The 21450-nt window shown below is 37.4% G+C and overlaps 1 protein-coding gene across 3 annotated transcripts in view; it reads right to left on the bottom strand.

Moving 5' to 3' along the window:
* RALGAPA2 (Ral GTPase activating protein catalytic subunit alpha 2) overlaps positions 1 to 21450 on the bottom strand; it is a 321503-nt gene that overhangs the window by 180383 nt on the left and 119670 nt on the right. For 2 of the 3 annotated variants that reach the window (XM_045981826.1, XM_045981827.1), the window contains exons 17-20: positions 14986 to 15120; positions 13405 to 13502; positions 8423 to 8513; positions 6761 to 6937 (exon numbers count right to left, since the gene is read on the bottom strand). In XM_045981826.1, the coding sequence (XP_045837782.1) occupies positions 6761 to 6937; positions 8423 to 8513; positions 13405 to 13502; positions 14986 to 15120 (501 nt within the window). Of the gene's footprint in view, positions 1 to 6760; positions 6938 to 8422; positions 8514 to 13404; positions 13503 to 14985; positions 15121 to 21308; position 21450 lie in introns of all 3 variants that reach the window. The other variant, XM_045981825.1, reaches the window with a different exon arrangement.

Raw genomic sequence — 21450 nt, 5'->3', positions numbered from 1 at the left:
ATACTGCTTTGCTCTCAGAAAAATTTATACCTCAGTGATAAAATCCTAGGAAACATCTTTACCACATTACTAAAGTATGTTGAGTCCCTTAGAAGTACCTGAAGTGACTGCATGCTCAATATTACTGTGAAATTTGAAAAATGAATGTTTTTGCCCCAAATTATTACACTCATGGCATAAGTAACAGAACAGATGCTGACATTTTACATGTAGATGGTTCCTCAGTGAAGCAGCACTTAATTAAAAATGGGGATTTGAGAGATTTCAGAAAATTTCATGTTCGCCCTAAAAATACCAACCATTTAGTTTATTTTCTTTTTTTTTTAATGAGTAAGCTAGCATGCTAGTCTAGTATTGTTCTGCTTCATTATTACTAAATGGTATAGAGCCATTTAAAAAATTTTATTGAAGTGGAAAGTCTCTCAAACAAAATCATATCATCTTTCTCCAAACACACATGATTTTAGCAGAGTTCTATACTTTATATAGAACTTTGCAAATATGCAAAGGATTTTCACCATGAAATATTCTGGTAATTGGTAAAACAAGCCTTTGGAGATTTCACATGGTTGCAATTTTATACAGACTTTGTAAAATGTTGAAGACACATAGCAGACACTTGCAGATGCATAGCAGAAATTTGCAGATGAATTTCTCTTTCAATCTGAAAACTAAACGAAAGGCATAAATCCAAAGGCTTGAATAAAACACCTTCATTCTAGGACCAGAAAAATCAGGCCTCTATTTTGATCAAAAGTGGAGAAGTAACAAGTTGGCGTTCTTTTGACCACCATTATAGCCTGGCTCTCCTCTTCTTCCTCATCTGTTTTCCAGCATACATTGTTCATTTTAAAGATTTTAGAAGGTGAGTAACCAACCCCATCATAGTCTATCACTGTTATTTTTCTTTATACTATTTCATGTCTTCAAAGAAGATCAAAGCCTAGTGAAAATGCTGAAAGTATGCACAATGGCAGAGAATGCTCACAAACCTTGTTCCTGTGAGAAGAGTTTTGGTGGCAGGTAACAGGGAATGTAATTCACATGCATAACTATAAATAAAAGTACAAGTAGTAAAAAGATTTCCATAATACTTGGAGGCAGGACTGTGATAAATACACAAAATGAAAGAGATTCAGAAACTGAATCTTACATACTTTTTATTCTTAAAAAAGGTTAAAATCTAATTGCTGTTTTTAACTGAAAACAAAACAAAACAAAAAAAACTAGTAGCTTGCAATTTAAAGCTCACTCAGTTATTGATTCAAGTATTTAATATATGTTTTCTCCTGCGGTGCACCATTCTAGGAGCCAAGAATCTGCTGTGACCACAACCAACAATGTCCCACTCCTAAAGCTTATAGACTTTATAAGCGGGGGATACCAAGGAGCCTAAACTAAAATGTTTGATACGATATCTTACTGAACAAACCTTACCTTAAAATATATTGCTGAAATTCTGCATTTTTAACAAGCTCCTAAGTGATACTGATGCTCCTGGTCCATACTTTGAATAGTGAAATTCTAGATAAAACTCAGCACTTTCAGGTCTATGTTACACTTGGAAAAAAATTATGTCTTCCCAAATCTCTAGGGACATGACCAGTATTATTTGGAGTTAGGAAACTCCATTAGGCTTGTGACCATGGCAACAAGTACAATTACAAACATTATGGAATTTGGAAGTTGGGAAATGATCATGTCACAGATGATGAGGAACAGAAGAGACCATGGAAGCTGAAAGTTGAGGACTTGTTTGGGGTCAGCAATCTTGGAAGATAGGGTGGCTCTGTATATGAGGTTTATGTTAGCTTCAAGTTATAGAAACCCAAATTACAACAACTTGGGCAAAAAGCGGAACATATTGACACATAACTAAAAAGTCTGGGGTCAGGTCTGTCTTCAAGCAAAGCTGGATTCAGGTGCTCAAATAATGTCATCAAAAATTTACCTCTTATCACTATGGACTCTGAAAAACAACCTGAGGGTTTTGAAGGATCAGGGGTGGGAGGTTGGGGGAACAGGTGGTGGGTAATGGGGAGGGCACGTTTTGCATGGAGCACTGGGTGTTGTGCAAAAAGAATGAATACTGTTACGCTGAAGAAATAAATAAAATGGAAAAAAAAAAAAATATATATTGCTGACCTGACAGGAACCTGGAAAGGAAAGAGCATCAAAGCTGGCTTGTACCTTTGGAGTTACGCAAACCTTTGGGATTCTTAAAGTTTTTCTGATAATGAAAAAATTTTAAGTATGCTAAAGTTAAATTAATGATTGATATTTATCTTATTGATATTGACTGATAATGACTGATCGCTTTTCTTTTTCCATCTTGTTTAAGAAAATCTTCCCTAGCTCAAGGTCTTAGACATGTTTTTAGAAAATGCTTTCTTCTAAAAATTTTTAAATCTTTTCACATTTCAGTATTGTATCCATCTGTGAGCATGGTGTGAGGTAGGGATTCTATTTAATTTTTCTCCGTATGGCTGAATACTTGTCCACAGGCATTTGTTCAACAATATATTCTTTCCTTGTCAGAGCTGAAATGCCAAATCTTTCATATTTCACAATTCCATGCCTGTGTGGATTTAATATGTATTTTATATTCCACTCCATTAGTTTTAGTTATCTATCCTTGTGACTAAAACTTTCTTTAAAAAACTCTTTCACACTTAATCACGTAGCTTGTGGCCATCAGAATAAATGTCTTCTGTCTTCTTGGTAAGCTCTTAAGTCAGACATGGCTATGACTTATTCATCTTTTTATTTCTTATAGCATAAATATCAGTATTTCTAGATTGCAAATTATTTGATGAAGTCAATAGCAATACTGCTTCCTAGCTATAAAGTCATAAACAAACCCCCCTCTACAATCATTGCCTGAACATAACAAAATTCATGTATGCATTAGTTGTATTTTATTATTTTCTGTATTCTTGATGCTCTGCCACCTAGGATTTTCCTGACCAGGAAGAGACTGCCCCTCCCAGGGTTAGCTAACTTCTAGGGATAGCAAATAGTTCCTGTGTCTTTCATATGTAAACCCACCAAAACAACACTCATACTTCCCAACTACCTCCTTTATCTAGTTGCTACACATCAAAGCCTAAGCACCCCAGGATCAAGAACCAGGCAACCAGTCAATGCTCCAAAATCAGCTGAATTTATTCAAACTAGCCAATCCTACATATGTGCTTCACCACCCTTGCCTTGAAACAACAAAAAAGGCTGTTGCCTGTGTTTCCTTCTTTCTTTTTCTCTCCTCCATCCTGACCAACCCTGATGCTTCCCCATGTATCCCCCTTTATCCCAGCAAGGCATACCATGGCCTTCTTTCTACGGACCTATGAGTATAAACTTTTTTTACAACAATCATTTCCATGTCTTTCTGTCTCGCCATACTTGATTAAAACAAATTCCCATTTTAAAATGAAGAAAAATAAATTTAGCTGTTATTTTCAGCAAACATGTAATAAACTGTTAGCTTGCCAGTGATGAAGGAATTCAAGATTTTAGAAGCAGTTTATTATCCTAAAATTTGATAATTTGTAGGATTATTCAATGAGAAAGAAGGATACACTGAAATTGTTTGATCATTCTCTTTGCATGTCCTAAAGATAAGGCTAACATAAGTTTTATTTTGCACATTTATGGAGAAATTGTTCTCTTAAGAACACAAAGTTAAATTCAGAACTGTGATAATCCTTAAACCTTATCATATTACAGTTTGTCCTTTTCACAGATGACAAGATGAACTATTGAACTGAGTGTACTGATTCTCTATATTACTATTTCAAAGAAGAACAAAGTATTTGGAGGAGTTAATCACAACATAGAGTGCATCATATAAAATTACCTGACACGAGTTTATTAAATTGACCTATCCCACGCATACTCTGAAATGGGATCAAAACTAATCTTTCCAAAGGACAGACAAAAGAAGTAGGCACCCATTTTTCTTTTCAGTAAAAATAATTAAAACTTGTTCTTGTTTAAGTAAATTCAACTTACTGAAAATTCACTATTGCCTTTGACAGTATTACAATGATGATTTCCCTTGGATAATCTGTATATTGGACCCAAAGAAGCCATTTACTCCATAATGTATAAATAATTCTCAAATAGTTAAAAGGGGTCTGCAGTTGTAATTTGAACAGCAGCGCAGTAGAAAGGAGTAGACATAGTGCTACCACTGGAGTCAAAACACTTTGGAAGCCAGTTCCAACTTTGGTAATTACTTTCTAGCCAGACAATATGATTTCTCTGTGTCTCAGTTTCTCCATTCCTCAAACAGCATTTGTAAGACGTGGCCTGCTTACCACCCAGAATCAGGAAGGATGCCTCAAAATTCTTTGTGAACTGTCAAATCACTTATAAATTTACAGTATAATTATTTAAAATTATTACATATATCTATATATCATTATATATATAAAGAATTTTAAATCATTTTAAAAAAAGAATCAAAAATTTGAGAAGCACAAATTGCTACCCAATAATTTAAAAAACTAGGCACACAATTTTGCCGATCATTTTCTCACTGACTCTGCAAAGCTTCTACCATTGGCAGCTTTGAATACATAAACCAAAGATGTCCACTGTCTCTTAAGGATAACACTGCAGTATTTTAAGGCAATGAATGCATTATTCACTTATGGCTAAATGGTTTGTTCTTCTTTGTTCATGAATCTATTCTAAATTAAAATACACACATTAAATATACATTAAGATCATATTTCTTGGTCTTATCTATCTCATAGATAAATTATTTTATTCAACACCATTTTTCTATGTAAATTTTATGAGGTTTTGGTGTTCCTCCATCAACAATTTCCAAGAACATTAGAGATTGGTTAAATGTTACAAAATAATTAATGAAAACCAAAGTCTGTTTGGTTAAAAAAAAAAAAAAAGGCAAAATTTTAGCCTTCATTTATAATTTTAAAATGATTTTTAACATTTTAATAACACTTTGTACTCAACTTGTGCTTTCTAGATTGTTTTTTTTTTGTTTTCCTAAAAGGTATCTGCACATAAGCATGATTATGGTGGGTCAGAAAGGACTTGTGTGTGTGTGTGCATGTGTGTGTGAGCACACGTGTGTGTATGAGCATGCATGCACATGTGTGTAGCTAAAACTGCAGAGCGCTTCCACGTGCACTGCTCTGTGCACCTGGCTTATGTGTTTTCATATTTATTCCTCCCACAACCCTATAACAGGGAATATTACTATCCACATTTTACAAAAAAGAAACTGACTGAGAGATTAACTTGCTCAAGGCCACCCAACAATTCACTGGCAAAGCCTGGATGCAGATCCAGGAAGTATGCCTCTGTAGTATGCCTCTGAATCTTAAAAATATAATTCTCAGGGGAGAAAAGTAGCAAATATTGTCCATATAGACAATGGAGTATGATGCCTCCAACAGAAAGTTTGAATACCCAACTTTTGTATCAATTTGGGCCGGACTGGAGGAGATTATGCTGAGTGAAAGAATCAAGCAGACAGAGTCAATTATCATATGGTTTCATTTACTTGTGGAGCATAAGGAGTAACATGGAGGACATTGGGAGATGGAGAGAAGTGAGTTGGGGGAAATCGGAGGGGGAGACAAACCATGAGAGATTGTGGACTCTGAGAAACAAACTGAGGGTTTTGGAAGGGAGGGGAATGGGGGGCTGGGTAAGCCTGGTGGTGGGTATTAAGGAGGGCACATATTGCATGGAGCACTGGGTATGGTGCATAAACAATGAATTTTGGAACACTGAAAAGAAATAAAATAAAATGGAAAAAAAAGAATACAATCACACTCATGAATCTATAGTAAACACATTAGCTTGGGTGATGTAAGTGGAAAGGGGACTGAGGATAAAAGATGAAAAGATCAAAGTAAAATAAAAGGAGCTATGTGGACCAATGACCATGTGCTGTGAACTGAAAAAAGTATTATCTGGATGTTGTGCACTGGGGTTCTAAATACTGAATGATAATAATAAAGCCAAATGGAATTGAAGTACATTTGAATTTTTAAAAAAACACAGAACATATTAATTTTTAGAAGTCTAAAATCTAAATTACATGATACATGTATACAAGGATACAGATATATGTGGTTAAACTATAAAGAAATCAAGGGAATTATTATTGAATAAATTAGGCACCTAGGGTGACCAGATGACAAAAGAAGGGAAGGGACCTGAGAAGGGCCTACAGAGAACTGGTGTGGGAGCCATTCTATTTCGTAAGTTGGGTAGTAGGCTCATTGGTGATCATTTTATTACTATGGCCCATAACTTACATACAGGTCACAGCTTATCCCGTATGTGTCAAACATTTTATTGTAAAAATTAAAGAAAATATTAATCTATAAGCTGTTCAGACTCATTGACTTATTCTGGATTTGTGATATGTGTGAGTTGAATAAATCACTCTTCTCTGTTTCCACAGTCAAGTAAATTTGGTCACAGATGGCAAAGGCTTGGCATAAATATCACTCACTACTTCCTCCCATGGTGGACAGTGGTCATCAGCATGGCTTGCTTCCTCCCATGTCTGACCACTGTTTTAGGATCTTCTCCACATAGAACTCTGAGAATTCATGACTGATTATGAAGAGGTGGTTGGGGCCGCCACACCAATTTGTCCAGAGGTAGCACCCCACCATCACTGTGCTAAAGGATTCCTAGAATTCTTACAACTGGGAAACTCACAGATCCCCAACTGGTAACACTGGTGACTGTTTTTCAAAGATGCCGTTACCTGTTAAGTTCGAAGCATCAGTGGGACTCAGCTGTAACCAATGGCGGGCATCGGAGTCAGTCACAGCATCTGTGGGAGTATTCAGTTCTGGGTCTTCCTCACAGGTTGGCCATGGGCTCATGGACAGTTCTGCCTCATTGTTATAGCCCAGAGCTGTGTCACTGCTGACACTTTCACCTGGCACAATGGAAGAACCGAAGTCTGAGATATATTTGTTATTATATTTTATTATATTTATTATATTATATATTTATTATATTATATATTTGTTATTCTGGAAATCAGAATATTCCCAATTACCAACATGAAACTAAGCTGATACAGAGGGAACTGTTTAGAGGCTAGGGGCTTAAAAGCTGACATTGTGGGGATCTTGGTCAACAAAACAAAGCTCCAGGTGCAGGGCACTAATGGTCATCATGAGCTCCCCTACCTACCATGAAGTGACAAACTTTTCAAGGGAGTCTTCAATTCCATTATCTCATATCCCCAAAAGATTACATCAAGTCCTTCAGTTTTCTACTGCAACCGACTCAACTACGATATGTGCACAGGTGGAAGGAGAAGATGGAAATTCCTTTCACCACAAATTCAAGTTTATTCTACCAGCTGCAATAGCCTAAGGATGTTTTTTTACCTTGAGCTTGAGGTTTAGACCTAAACCCAGAGTGCACCACTCAGGCTCACAGGAGTTGAGGTGTCCAACTGCAAAAGACTTTTTCTAAAAGAAATTCTTCCCTTTAGACACTAAAAAGTTCTAATTTGTTATAATACAATGATGCTTTCAAAGGCTATTAAAGCCTAATGGAGTTATTTAGTCTGACACAAAACAGACCTAGACAGTCTGCTCCTCCAAGTCTTCTATTTCTTACCAGTTTTATGTGTCTACCCTTTCTATCGGCTCACTCTTCTGTCTGCTCTTTGCATTCGCTGCTGACAGTCCCTCAGCCTTGCTGCTTCTAATCTGCTGTCCTCTCTTCACATCCCAACAGCTGCAAGTTGTCCCAGCCACCAGGTAAACTGAAAGCTGCCCCGGTAACCAACCTGTCAGGTCCCTAACTTCATTTGCCACAGAACTCTAAGCCAACAGGGTCTGAAGGTAGAGCCTAAGAGGAACTCCTCTGCCTCTACCAAAACTACCCTAGATCTGCAGGAGTTGTTTACTATGCTTCTAAGAAGGGGGCAGCCAGGAAGCTGACTTCAGGGAAGCAGATTATTAGGGGCACAGTTTACATACAGTATATAATATCTCTAAGGATTTGAATCAAATTTCATTTTTTTAAATACTCATACCATTGACTTCAGTGTACTTCTGAAGCATTTTGCTCCTAGCCTGTGGGAACTTCCTGGGGATGATCATTTTTCCTTCTGGGTCTGTTTGCTCAACCAGCCACTGGTCTTGCTTATGCCTCTCACTTGAAGGAAGGCCCAGGGTGGAAGAACAGGCTTCTATGGCAAATATAATGGACTGGATCTGTTTTACTGTATGTGTGGACTAACCATCCACCAATCCTGGGATTCCAGGAAAAAAAGATGTCCCACTTCAAAGCCATGTCTCTTCAAAGGATAAGATACCATCCATACAAGTCAGAAAGTAGAAGGAAATAAAATAGATTTGACTCTAAAGTTGGATGAACACAGACTGTCATTCCTGGAACTTACTCTTCTGTCTTTCCTTACATTTTCCTTGTGTCGGCTGCAAATCATCTTTTAAATCCAATTCAGCAGGGCTGCTGCTTCTTCGAACTAAGATCTTCAGACAAAAAGAAATAATGTATTTGTTATAGGAAAGTTCTAATTTTTATAAGACTGCTAAGTTTCTAGTCCATACTTCTAAAGAAAAAGAAACAAACAATAATAATAGCAACAAAAAATTAAATGATGTTTTCTGTTTGAAGGATATGTGTTCACAAGTTACTATAATTGAATTATAAATTACTCAAGATCTGAAATTTTTGGCTTCTCCTTTGTCAAATGACATCCAATTAAATTGATCTACTGAGAAGGGATGCCAGTTTCTATGGAAGTAATTTATTTTGAAGTTTTATTTGTACCTCTGCTTGAGCACATGTACATAAGGAAACCAATTCTGAAGAAGGCCTAAGTTACCATGGAATGGTGAGGGTGCTGGCAGAGAAGATGTAAACTCCACCCAGACATCTAAAGGTCACTCAGTGCCTCCTTGTTAAATGTGCAACAGACTTTGTGAGCACCACTCCACACTGAACCTTGTGTTAAATAGAAAGGACTAAAACATTTGGAGGCAATCTCTACCCTCTACAATTTGTAACTTGCTTGGAGAGACAAAACATACACATTACACAAAATGATTACAGTGTACATAAGCAAAATATGCAAGTAAACTCTCTCTAAAAGGTATGCAGAATAAAGTGTTACCTTAATTGGCTCACAGTTACAGGAGAGCTGTTCAAGAAGGCAACAGACATGAAGTGGTAGAGAGAAGGCAGGAGGGGATTCAAGGCAGGAAGCACTGAGTGGTAATCAGCAAGTTCTATGTGCAGGAAAAGAAGCTGATTATATAGCAGGCCATGCAAGGCAGTCAGGTGAAGAAGGAAAATGTTAAGAAGAAAATGCAGACCACCCTCTAAAAGAGGTAGCTGCCAACTGGCCTTCAACATCAGGCTTACAAATTTCAACCCAATATTGATAAAATGAGCAACTGTATGTTCCAGACAATAGTTTACTGTGATTAAAAATATAACTAAAAAGATAAGTCTAATAGTTATCTGTGGGATAGATTAAAATTCAGAAGAAAATTGCTATGGAACTGTTATAGTGATTAAGGAATGAGAGGATAAGGCTTTGATGGTGGAAAAGGAGAAGAAAAGACAAATAAGAAAATGCTGTAGAATGACAGACAAGAGCTTATATGAGACCTGTATATGGGAGTGGAGGAAAATTAAATCACAGAAGGGTATGAATCTAGGGGGCCATGAGAACAATGGTGACAAAGGAAGGAGGGAAGGAAGGAGAACAGCAGGAAGGAAGGATGGAAAGAAGTAAAGAAGGAAGAGTAAGAATCAAGGAACTTGAGAAGATTTCTGATATTTGGTATTTTGGGCTAACTATCCAAAGCAAATATATTGTAAGTGGGCACCAAAACTCCAGGACTAGTGAGATAGAGGAGAAACTCAGGAATGAAGATGTAACATTTAAGGTCCTCCAGGACAAAGTGCATAAAAAACCTGGGGTTCAATGAGCCGACTAAAGGGAAGACCACTAAACTAGCAAATAAATGAAAAAGAGGGCCTGAGATGTATAATTAAAAAGACAGAATAATTACGAAGCTAAAACAAAGAAGTATGTCATGGATTAAATATTCAGAAGACTACCACCACATGAAAAAAATATTACCCAGCCTTAAAGAAGGATGATATAGGGCACCTGGATGGCTCAGTCAGTTAAGCATCTGCCTTTGGCTCAGGTCATGATCCCAGGGTCCTGGGATTGAGTCCCACATCAGGTTCCCTGTTCTGCAGGGAATCATCTTCTCCCTCTGCCCCTCCTCCCACTAGTTCTCTTAGTCAATCTCTCTCTCTCTAATAAATAATCTTAAAAAAAAGAAGGATGATATATACCTAATGTGATAATAGAAATATACCCAGGATCTTTCCTTAACTAATGTGGGCACGTCAGCTTCTGACTACATTTCCTCCAGCTATAGAACTAGATTTTACACCAAAATTTCAGGCTCACAGGAGGTAGAATAAACCTTCCAGTGATCCACACTCTGCCCTCAACCCCTCCCATAAAGTGAGGAGAAAACAGAGCAGTGAAATGGGGCTGCTGTAAGAGTAAATCTAGTATCACCGCTGCCAGTGGCAAAAGGACCAAGAGTCTAGGATTAAAGTAGCACTCCTTGGTTCCTGGAAGAAACAAATACACGTGTTGTCCTGGTGAAACTCCATCACTTCAGACATTCAGATTTTCTGTAGATTAAGGTCCATCAGCTAGGAACTCAAAATAAAAGGTCACCAAGCACCCAAGGAAATAAATCATCATGTACAAGAGTTTCAGAAACAACAAATATCAGGCTTATACTCCATTCCCACCCCTAAGGATTTCAGATAATCAGAAAAAGAATCTAGAATTGTAATTTGTAACTGTTTTAAAGGAATAAAAGATGGGAATCACAAAAGTGAGCAAGCAACAAGAGCTTATTAGAAATTCCAAGAAATGTTTGAAAAGAATTAACCTAAACTTTCAGAAGCAAAAGTTGTAATGTTTGAACTAAAAAACTCAGGGGAAGTATTAAACAGCCAACTCCATATAAGTAAAGAGAGGAACTATCGAACTGAATGAAAGACAGATCTGATCAATTACCCAGAATGTAGAAGAGGGCCAAGAAGAGTGGAAAATATGAAAGGAGACAGAACATGGAAGATAAAAATGAGAAAGTCCAAATGTATTTCTACTCAAAATTCCAGGAAAAAAAAAAAAGAGCTGAAAGAACAAAAAGAGGCAATATTTGAAGAAACGATTATCAAGAATTTCCCAAAACAATGGAAGAACAAGCATTCACAGATGCATGGCATATAGCATATACAAAAATGACCAATGTATAAACCAAAAGAAAATGCACCTAAATATAATCAGGAAGACTGAAGGACAAGGACTAAGAACAGCAAAGAACAACAACTAGACAGAGTGGACAGAAGAATTCTCAATAGCAACAATGAAAGACAAAAGATAGTAGAAAAATAGTTTTCAAAAGAAGGTGGGAGGAAGGGAGAAAGAAATAGGGGAACTATAGTAATTAAGATGTTATACTACTCTCCACAGAGACAAAGTAACCAATGAGTCAAGATAAATATATATGAGAGAAAGGTATCATTTCAGATCAATGAAGGAAAAATGAGTTCAATAAATGAGACCTAGGACAAGTGGTTATCCATATGGGAAAAAATAAAATAAAATTAGATCCCACCTCACTCCATAAACAAGAATCAACTCCAGACGGATGAAAGACCTAAATGTGTACAGCAAAACTGAAATACTTATAAGTATTCTTATGCTTGTAGAGTTGGCATTTTAATATTTTCATAAAACCTAAACATAAAAATGGTTAACAAAAATACCAAATTAAAATTAAAAAAAAAAAAAAAAAAGAACTTCCGTTCATCAACAGGACACCCTTGAGGGAGTGAAAATGTAAGCCATGTGCTGGAAAAAGGTATTTGGAGAAATATAACCAAAATAGGATTAGTCTTTAGACTGTATAAAGAATTAGTACAAATAAAAGAGAAAAAGACAAAAAATCAATAGGAAAATGGCAAAGACACCACATGAAACACATGGTCAATCAACATGTGGAAAGATTTTAAACTTTATTAGTCTGAGAAATGCAAAATAAAATGAGATCCCATTTTCACCCATCTGACTCATAAAAATTTTTAAGTCTGACAATTCCAAGTGTTGATTTGTATGAATGGGAACTCTTGACACATTGCCGACAGAAAAATAAGTGGTGTAATCACTTTGGAAAATACACATTCTCTCATTAAAAAAATAAGGAAAACTAAAGGATATAGTATTTGGAAATACATACATATAGAGCAAAACTACAGAGCAAAGCAAGGACATGATAAACACAAAGCCAATGTAATAATGCTGCTCTTTGAGGGGACAAGGAAAGAACCTATAGGCCAAAGCAACAGCACCTGAAAAATTCTAGTTCTTAAACTGGGCAGTGGATATGTAGGTGTTTGATTATTGAAATATACATACACATATATCCAGAATATACATACATAAACTGGTATATGCCCCTTTAAAAAATAAAGACAGAAATAAAGACTGGTTATCTTCTATGCAGGAGGACTAGGGAGCAGCTTTCTCTGTTTATTTTGCACCTTTCTGTAATGTTTGAGTTTTCCATTAATATATACTACATATTTTTAAAAAATGACTAAGCAAGAATTATCTGAGTGCATGAGATAAGGACTACTTTTCAACGTTCTTCTTTATATTCAGTCCAAAACAAACCAATACATGTTATTTTACATTTTTCTAAAAAAGAAATCATAACTGATCTTTGCAAAAACTCACTTAGCTAGCATCTCACATTAGGTGGAACATACTACTAAAAGCAGTTATCAGGAACAGGGAATCTGAATATGTTTGACAGGAAAGGATATCTGCTTAAAAATATTGAGTGCTATGTACAGATCAGAAGGTAAATTCCATTTTCCCACTAATTTTTTCTATTTTTGTAATGTGACTGTAATTTTACACAGAAAGCAAGCAGGTCTTTAAGAGATCTCAATAACTAATCACCAATCACAATAACCAATAGCCAATATCCCATCCAAAAGGAGAAATGTTTTAAAAGAAAGGATTGTTGGGGCACCTGGGTGGCTCAGTAGGTTAAGTATCTGCCTTCAGCTTAGGTCATGATCTCAGGGCCCTGGGACCAAGCCCTGCTTTGGGCTCTCTCCTCAGTGGAGCCTGTTTCTTCCTCTCCCACTCTCCCTGCTTGTGTTCCTCTCTCGCTGTCTCTCTATCAAATAAATAAATAAAATCTTTAAAATAAATAAATAAAGTATCGCTGCTACTAATAAATTTATGTTGCCAACAATTTATGTTTATTTTTAATAACAAACTATAGTTCGAAAATATCTTACTGTTATTCCTTCATGTTCTTTTTTCACATGTCCTTTATTTTCTTGAATAGGCTTGGACTCTGAAGAACTCAAAGTTTGTACATTTTCTACCTTTTGACCTAGAGACATGGGGGGAAAATTTACAAAATAAAATTTCAGATGATAAAATTAGAAAAAGATTTTTATGTATGAGTAATAAATCAAATTTAGATATCCTATGATATGTAAAAACAGAAATTATGGATCTGGCAAACTGGTAGCCTATGGGTCAAATCTGCTCTACAGAATCTTTGACCCCAGGGAGAATGGACTGAATGCTATTCACTGTTGCCAATAGGTCCACTTAGCACATTATGTTAGTGCAAGGGAGGGCAGCAAGACCTCTCCTGGGGGCCTTCAGAAAGGGATCTCAGAGGAAAGCTACCTGAGTTGACCAGGTGAACTGACAGGAAAATAGAGCAGTACAGTGGCTCAGTATTACTCAAGAATAAAGACTGGGGAGAAAAAGCAAAAATAACTAGTATCAGTAATAAAAAAGGGAGTATCGCCACACAGCCTATAAATATTCAAATGATAAGAGGTCAATAAATTTGAAAAAAAATATATCAATGGAACAAACTCCCAGAAAAACATATCTTAATCTGAATCAAAATATGGAAAGGAAGTATCTCAATAGTCTTAAAATGATTTATAAATTTGAATGGTATTTAAAAATCTTCCTAGAAGAAAACTCCAGGGAACTGGTGGATTCTACCAAATATTTCATGGGGAAAAAAAAAATCACAGCAGTCTTACACAAAACCTTTTGGAGAATAGATAATCTTTTAGATAATACATCTCTCAAGTTATTTCTTAATTGTATTTTCTTATTTCAAGAAGATCTCGAAGAGGGAACACTTGCCTATTCTTTGATGAGGCTATAAGGTAACCTATTGATAAAGAAGCTGGTTTATTTACTTAACTGATGAAACTAGAACTAAATGATAATAAGCACACTCACTGACACAACTAAAACACGCGCTATCCTTGAAAAATACATTGTTTGCTGTTTAAAGGTCTGGCCATCTGGCTCTTTGCCTTCCATGCCCTGTTGTTGCTGAAAGGTGTCAGAGACACTGTGTGGATGGATGTTACCCAAGTTATTGTTTCAACTTCAGCAGAGTCCACTAGCTGCTAATAAACTTTCTCACAAGTCTGGCCAGGCCTCCATGCTCATGGTCACCTTTTATGGCTCTCCTCACACAGCCCTTTCCCAGGTGCCCCGCCCTGCCCCCCCACCCCAAACTTCACTGCTGTTGCTGACCCTGTGGTGTAGCATTCTCACGTCCCACCTATTGCAGTCCCTCTGGACTTCTCTCCAGCCCTCAAACAGGCTACTCTTAAAAGAGGTGCACCTAACTATATATAATTTAGATAAATATATTAAAATAAACTGAAAATGTTTCATTGCCAGAAGTCACATCATCACAATCAACTTAAAAAAAAAGTTCCCTTAAAAATAAATGAAGTCAGGTTAGAATAAATGTAGAATGCAGTCCGGCCTGCAGCTCCTTCCCAGCCAGGACCTGCAGCCCTGTGTAGGGAACTGCTGCTACTCCATACCCTGAAGAGAATCTGAGCACAGTGGCTCAGTGACGTCAGGTGTGCTGCTACTCCGCGTGAGGTGCTGCTGCTCCACTGCCAGACAGCCCGATTCGGCTGCAGGTGCATTTTCTGACTGCTGACATTCTTCCACCTCTGTGGGTGTGAACACAAAACATGCAGAGATATATTTTAAGATTTTTCAAAATAATTTCACCACTTGAACCAACTGATTCTAAAAATGTAGTTTTAGATACCCCCCAACAAAAATTATACAGTAAGACAATCTGCATTTGCATCGTAAAGTTTTCTACACTTGTTAACAGTGATATTCCACTCCAAGAATACATTTTAAGTTCTGCAAAGCATTTTGATTTTCAAAGTGAGAAAAAAAAAACAAGAGAAAAATCTGCCAAAATGGTTATGAACTGTAAAAGTCAGTTGGAATTTTAGGGACAGGCATGCCAAGGAATGAGAGAATGAGGAGATACACGGAATAGGTAATTTACACTTGAGGAGAGGAGAAAGTCACATACACACCCCTCTCTAGGAAATGGGAATTTCAATTCTATTACTCCTTTTAACAGATAAATGCACACATGTCCAAAATAAAATACTGGGTAATTCTTTAATAGTTTATACCACCAAACGCAAAGTTAATCACTAAAGTACAAAAATGATCCACGTGTATTTTTAGAGAATCAATATATAAATGCCATAAAATAGAAAACCACAGATGAGTACTGACCACTGGACAATGTCAGCTAGCATTATTATGAAATACAATCTCCTAGAGAATGAGTTCTCTATTCTCTATGTGGCTCCAGAGAGGTCCCTCTAAACTTAAGATCTGTCTGCACCACTTCTCTCCTGCGTGGTCCTCCATCACTGTACAGTCAAGCCCATGTTCCTCACAGTGAATACAGGGATCCCCCTGACCTCACCCTACATATGTGATCCCCTACACATGTAACACACCACACAGGTGACCCCCCTCACTCACTTTAGTCTCAAGCAGTGCTAGCCCACCTGTGCCTGCTACTCTCTCCCTTCGGCTGCTCACTCCTCCATGCTAACTTCTGACCTGTTCCTGCCTGCCTCCCTGTCTCCTGTGCTGCTGGGACGCCCCTCCTAATGGACTTGCCATGTGGTCCTACATATGAACCCCACCGTTGCAGCCCTCAGCAGACTCCACACTCACTCACAGAATTGTGAAACTTTAGGTCTATATAGCTAGAACATATTTTCCAAAAATTTTAATTAACTGAAGTTTCACTCCTCTAAAAAGAGACAGACCAAAATTCAGCCCCTATCATCTTACCTGGCAGTGTTACCCACTTTCTCACCTGAAATGAGGATCGCTGCCCACATGCCACCCTCAGTCTAACCCTTTATTCCAAAGATAAGCTGGTTCTCCCTAATCAGGAAGCTATATGTCAGAAGACTCTAACTGTAATACACAGGACTTCAACAAAAGCTTGCTATTTTTTACTATCCAAATAAAAATTCCATTTTAAAGTACACTTTTACAAGTTACGAGACTTCAAAACTATAAAATTTGTATGATGCTTCACTTATAATACAGAGTACCAGGCCACAGTCTAAATTTAAAAACCCAAGAGAAACTGAACTTAGGGCATGAGCAAACAAAGGCCAAGGCAGCAAGAACACAGAGACCCATTACAGCACGGCTTTTCCAGGTTGTCTTTGCCCTTCTCTTCTCTTGAATAGTCAACTGTTCATTTTCCCACAAAGAGACACAAGACATGTGTACCTATCTGTGATGTCCCCACATGGCCCCAAGCACAGACTAGGCCCTTTTCACAGGTCTGCTTCTAGGTTCTTTGGCATTAGGCAACAGAAGCCAGATGACACCATGGGACCAGCCCCTTCCGGCTGTCTTCCTTCATTGTTTATTCTAATTATGCAAGACACTGAAACATTCTGGGTAGTGTTTATATTTGTTAATGAACCTACTTGTTAATCTATTATCAGTAGAGGGAGCCCAAGAGCTTACTAATTCTCTAAAAATAATTGGCAAGTGCCAATTTTTATGGACAGTGGGAAGAGTTGGTTTTATTCACTTAAACTTGGTGCCAAAAGCTGGTAGATGTTGGCTTCTGGGCTAGTAGCAGAAGCAAATAAAAGCAAGGCCAACACTGGCAGCATCATTTTAAAGATAAAGAACATCGCCATCTGGTGGGATACAGGACAGCCACAGCACCATGGCTTCCAAATTCGAGTGTCCCCACTGGTCCTCAACACAACAGACGGGGCCAAGAGCCTGCCATCACCAGCTGGTGTGCCTTCCCAACAGACTGGCCTAATGCAGCTTTAAGGCTTTGTTTTTGTAAAACTGTTGGTAGGGACTTCTCAGATGGAGCAAGTCCAAGCCCACAGAAATCACCAGAAGTGGTAAGGATGGGAACATCCATGATGAAAGTGGAAAGGAAGAGAAGAATCACAATGTCAAATGTGCTGTTAGGGCTGCTGTGCCACTTGTGCTCTGAGCTACTCCTACAGTTGACTGTTAAGTGACAGAGTGTGGAAAAATAAATTCTCATCTCACAATTAAAACTCAATCTCCTGATTTGTAAATGTACATTTCTTGGCTTTTTCTCACAATATATGCTAAGTATATACTCAATGTATGTCTTGCATAATGAACAAATGAATATCAAAAACATTTTCTTAGTACTTTTTCTTTTTTTAATCAGTTCTTGAGCTCCCTCTGCTGGCTTTTATTTGTTAAGAAAGCTGCTTGTTAAAGCTGCTCCCATTCCAGTGTCAGCTGGGGCAGTTGTTTTTTCATAACAAATTAAGATTATTTTAACACCAATATACAAATATCAAGAATTAGGATTATCTGATAACCAAACAGAAATGAACAGTTTGAGTTATATAAAAATTACAGTATATATTCTGGTAGGTCTAATGAATTTTCTCTTTTGAGTATCACACAATTTGTTTGAATCATATCAAAGAGCTAAATTCTATCTCAGGCTCACCAAATCGTTCACTATCTCTCAAGCACTGCTAACCCAATAACCCAAATTTTAAAAGTACTAACCTTCTAGCTTCTTGACAGTGTAAGTTACACAACACTACTATTAAATCGTTGCTTTCTAAAGCTCCATTCAAAACACCAGGAAAAGGACCAAATTAGAATTACTTCATTTTTTTCCCACTGAGAGAAAAATCCACATGATTAAATTAACTGTGCAAAGTCTTTAGAAACTTCTATTTATTCCAGATGTCTGACTACTTTTCAAAGAAATTTCACTCACTCTTTAATCTAAGGCTTCCTTAACCAATCTTATTAAATGAAGTGTGAGACTCATTCTTCAATTACCAAAATTCTGGGTTTCATTTACCCCTCATACAGAGTTGCAAAGGCAAAATTAATAGTGTAATTTCCTTTTAAAGCATGGTACATGATACTGACTTGGCCCTATAAAAAGCACAGGAGATGTAAGTCAACTCAACATCTTGGGGTTTCTTAGGAGGTCCAACTATGAGTCAGTCCATACACAGGTACTACTTGAAAGCCTGAGAAGCAGAAGCAGCTAAACAAAGCTTTCACTTAGGTACCACTGAGTCTCTTTTAGAATGAGGGAAGATCATTGATCCTCTAATTACTACTATTACAGTGGCCCCAAAACAAAAATAAAATCTATCATTTACATGGCCTATAAGCACTACAGATTGATAAATGTCCCAACATAAAATCAGTTAAAATTGGAAAACTGCTGGAAAGAATTGTTCCCACAAAGGAGAAAGAGGAAAATCACTGAAACGGCCAGTTCTACCTCCCACATGTTTATGTAGCTATTCATATAAATGGAATACAGGTGGTTATTACTTTCCCAACCAAAAGTCTGATGTCACCAAATAAAGAACTCTAAAGGGACTAGAATAAATATAATAGTGGCCGAAGGTAAGTAATTCTCTACTATTTATATTATTTAAAGCAATTTTGGTATGTTGTATAGTCATATAGACTAGAAACAAAACAAGAAATGTTAACAAATGAAAACAAAATTAGTAATCATTTTTATAGTAAAGAACTTGTGGCCAGAAAGTCAACATTAATAGTATCTGCATACTATGGACAGGTGGATATACATCTATCTACCCATATCTATACTTAGCAACAACAGTAATCAAGATATGTCAACACACTAGGATTTAAATTGGAACACAAATTTAATACTCTAGAGTGCCAACATTCTCTAGTGAGAATGTACAATCTAAGACAGGACTGATACACACTGTTCTTGGCCTAGTCTCTTGATAAGACAATTTCAAAGGAAAACAGCATCACCTTAATGGTAAAGAACAAATGGCATCAGACGAAGGAGAAGCTTGCTACGATAGTTGTCAGATGAAACACAGGGAACAGCAGATTGTTCTCAATGTCACTATGCAGCTAAGTCCCTTTAACCTTTGGCTATAAAACCAGAAATAAGGACGACAAAGGCAGGAAAATACTGACTCAGCACGTCCTGCTTCATTTCAGTCCAAATCAGGGTCTCCCAACCTCAGCACTATTGATACTTTAGGTCAGATCATTCCTCATGAGGGGGCCGTCCTGAGGAGTCAGTGCCGCTGGTTAGCAGCATCCCGCTAGATGTCAGTGGCACTGCCCCAGCCGTGATAACAAGACTCTAGACACTGCCAAATGTTCCCTGGGGGGCAAAGTCATCCCCAGTTGAGAACTACTGTTTTAAACCACATTTAATTTTTCTTTAAAAAAAAAAAATTTTATTTACTTATTTGACAGACAGAGATCACAGTAGGCAGAGAGGCAGGCAGAGAGAGAGAGAGGAAGGGAAGCAGGCTCCCTGCTGAGCAGAGAGCCCGATGTGGGGCTCGATCCCAGGACCCTGAGATCATGACCCGAGCCAAAGGGAGAGGCTTTAACTTACTGAGCCACCCACACGCCCCTACCTTTAATTTCTGCTGGAACTACGTACCTATATATGGGAATCAAGAATCTGAGTAACAGAGAATGAGAAAAAAGTTTCCAAAATTAGATTACAAACAGAAATAGGTTTCTTGTGAGAAAATATTCTGGACACACTAGTAGAAACGTTTAGGAAAGGAACTATATGGGGGAAAAATGGAATGTGAAACACAAAAACTTTCTACCATGAAAAGAACTCCTGTTGGGTGCGTATCAGCTGAATATCAGACAAATAGAAAGCAAACTACTTAAGTTCCTTTATTAATCATTTCTAGGCAGTAGCACTTTTTTGAAAACCAAATTATCAACTAGTTAATGCTCATGAGTAATTTAACTGACTGGTGACCATATTACCATTCTTACTGTGTTTCACCTTTGGTACTTACTACAGAAAACTATTTTCTAAGAAATGTACTCCTCAGTCTTAATAAAATGGACTTCTTCCCTCATTCTGCTAATTAAATAATATGGTATCTTACACACTTATCAGGGAAATGAAGATTTGATTCTGCTTTGCTACACTTCAGTATGGCATGATTTAGTGCTACAGAAAGTCACAAGCAGGCTATCTCTGATACTAAATAAACACTATCTATAATATCATCTTTCTGAAAAATAAAAAGAACACGAAAACATGTCCCTCTTTAACATGAAGATTCATTTCATTACAGAATCATTGCAAAGTAACTCGACATGGGCTTAATTATTCACTGTAAAGCAAAGAAGATCCATTGTTGAGGGGTCTGTGCCAAAAATCACCACTTTTGGTGCCATAATGTCTTAATAATCCAGAAGAACACTGTGTGCAAACTACATGTGGCTAAACTCAACTTTAATTGGCTGAAGCACAAAAACAACATTTCCTTGTTTTGAAAATTGCACTTTTTAGCATCTTTTTTTAAAACTCAGATCTTAATAATCAGTGTGAATCTCCATAAACATTATTACTTTGTACATGTTTATGATTTATTAATTCCAAGGAGCTCTTGCCTACATGAATTTTCCCACTTATCCATTTTGGAGAGGCACTGCAAGCATTCAGACACTAACATGCTCAAAACTTTTGTTCTGCAGGCATTGTACAGAGAGGCAGTCATCACTGTGAAAAACTGTGGGCCACAAAATCCTGTATCCTTCTTAACTGGGAAAGCAAAGACCAGTGGTGTTAAAGGAATTTTTCTTGACTGTTTAATTGCTACTAAACATCTAACTACATAAAAACAATTATTAATATTCATCAAAAGTAAGTGCAAAATGCAATGGCCAGGCACGCATGCATGGTTGGGGGCTGGAGGGGTTTAACAAAGGAAGCAAGGCCCAGTGGCAAGCAGGAGAAGCCCGGGGACAGTGACGGACACAAGAGACAGCATTACAGTACCTGACAGCCTGTGAGAGCAAGAGGAGTAAGAGAGACCAGGTAAGAGAGCGCTCACGGTGTGAAGGAAGAGCGGGACGCTTTTAGTGGCAGGCAAAGCCTCAGAAAGGTGGACACAGTTGCTGATAGACTGGCTTCGCTTAGC

This window comes from Meles meles, chromosome 16, assembly GCF_922984935.1.
Source record: "Meles meles chromosome 16, mMelMel3.1 paternal haplotype, whole genome shotgun sequence".
NCBI classification, from domain to species: domain Eukaryota; kingdom Metazoa; phylum Chordata; class Mammalia; order Carnivora; family Mustelidae; genus Meles; species Meles meles.
The sequence above is the reverse complement of the archived record's forward strand: the minus strand, read 5'-3'. Positions and strand labels throughout refer to the sequence as shown.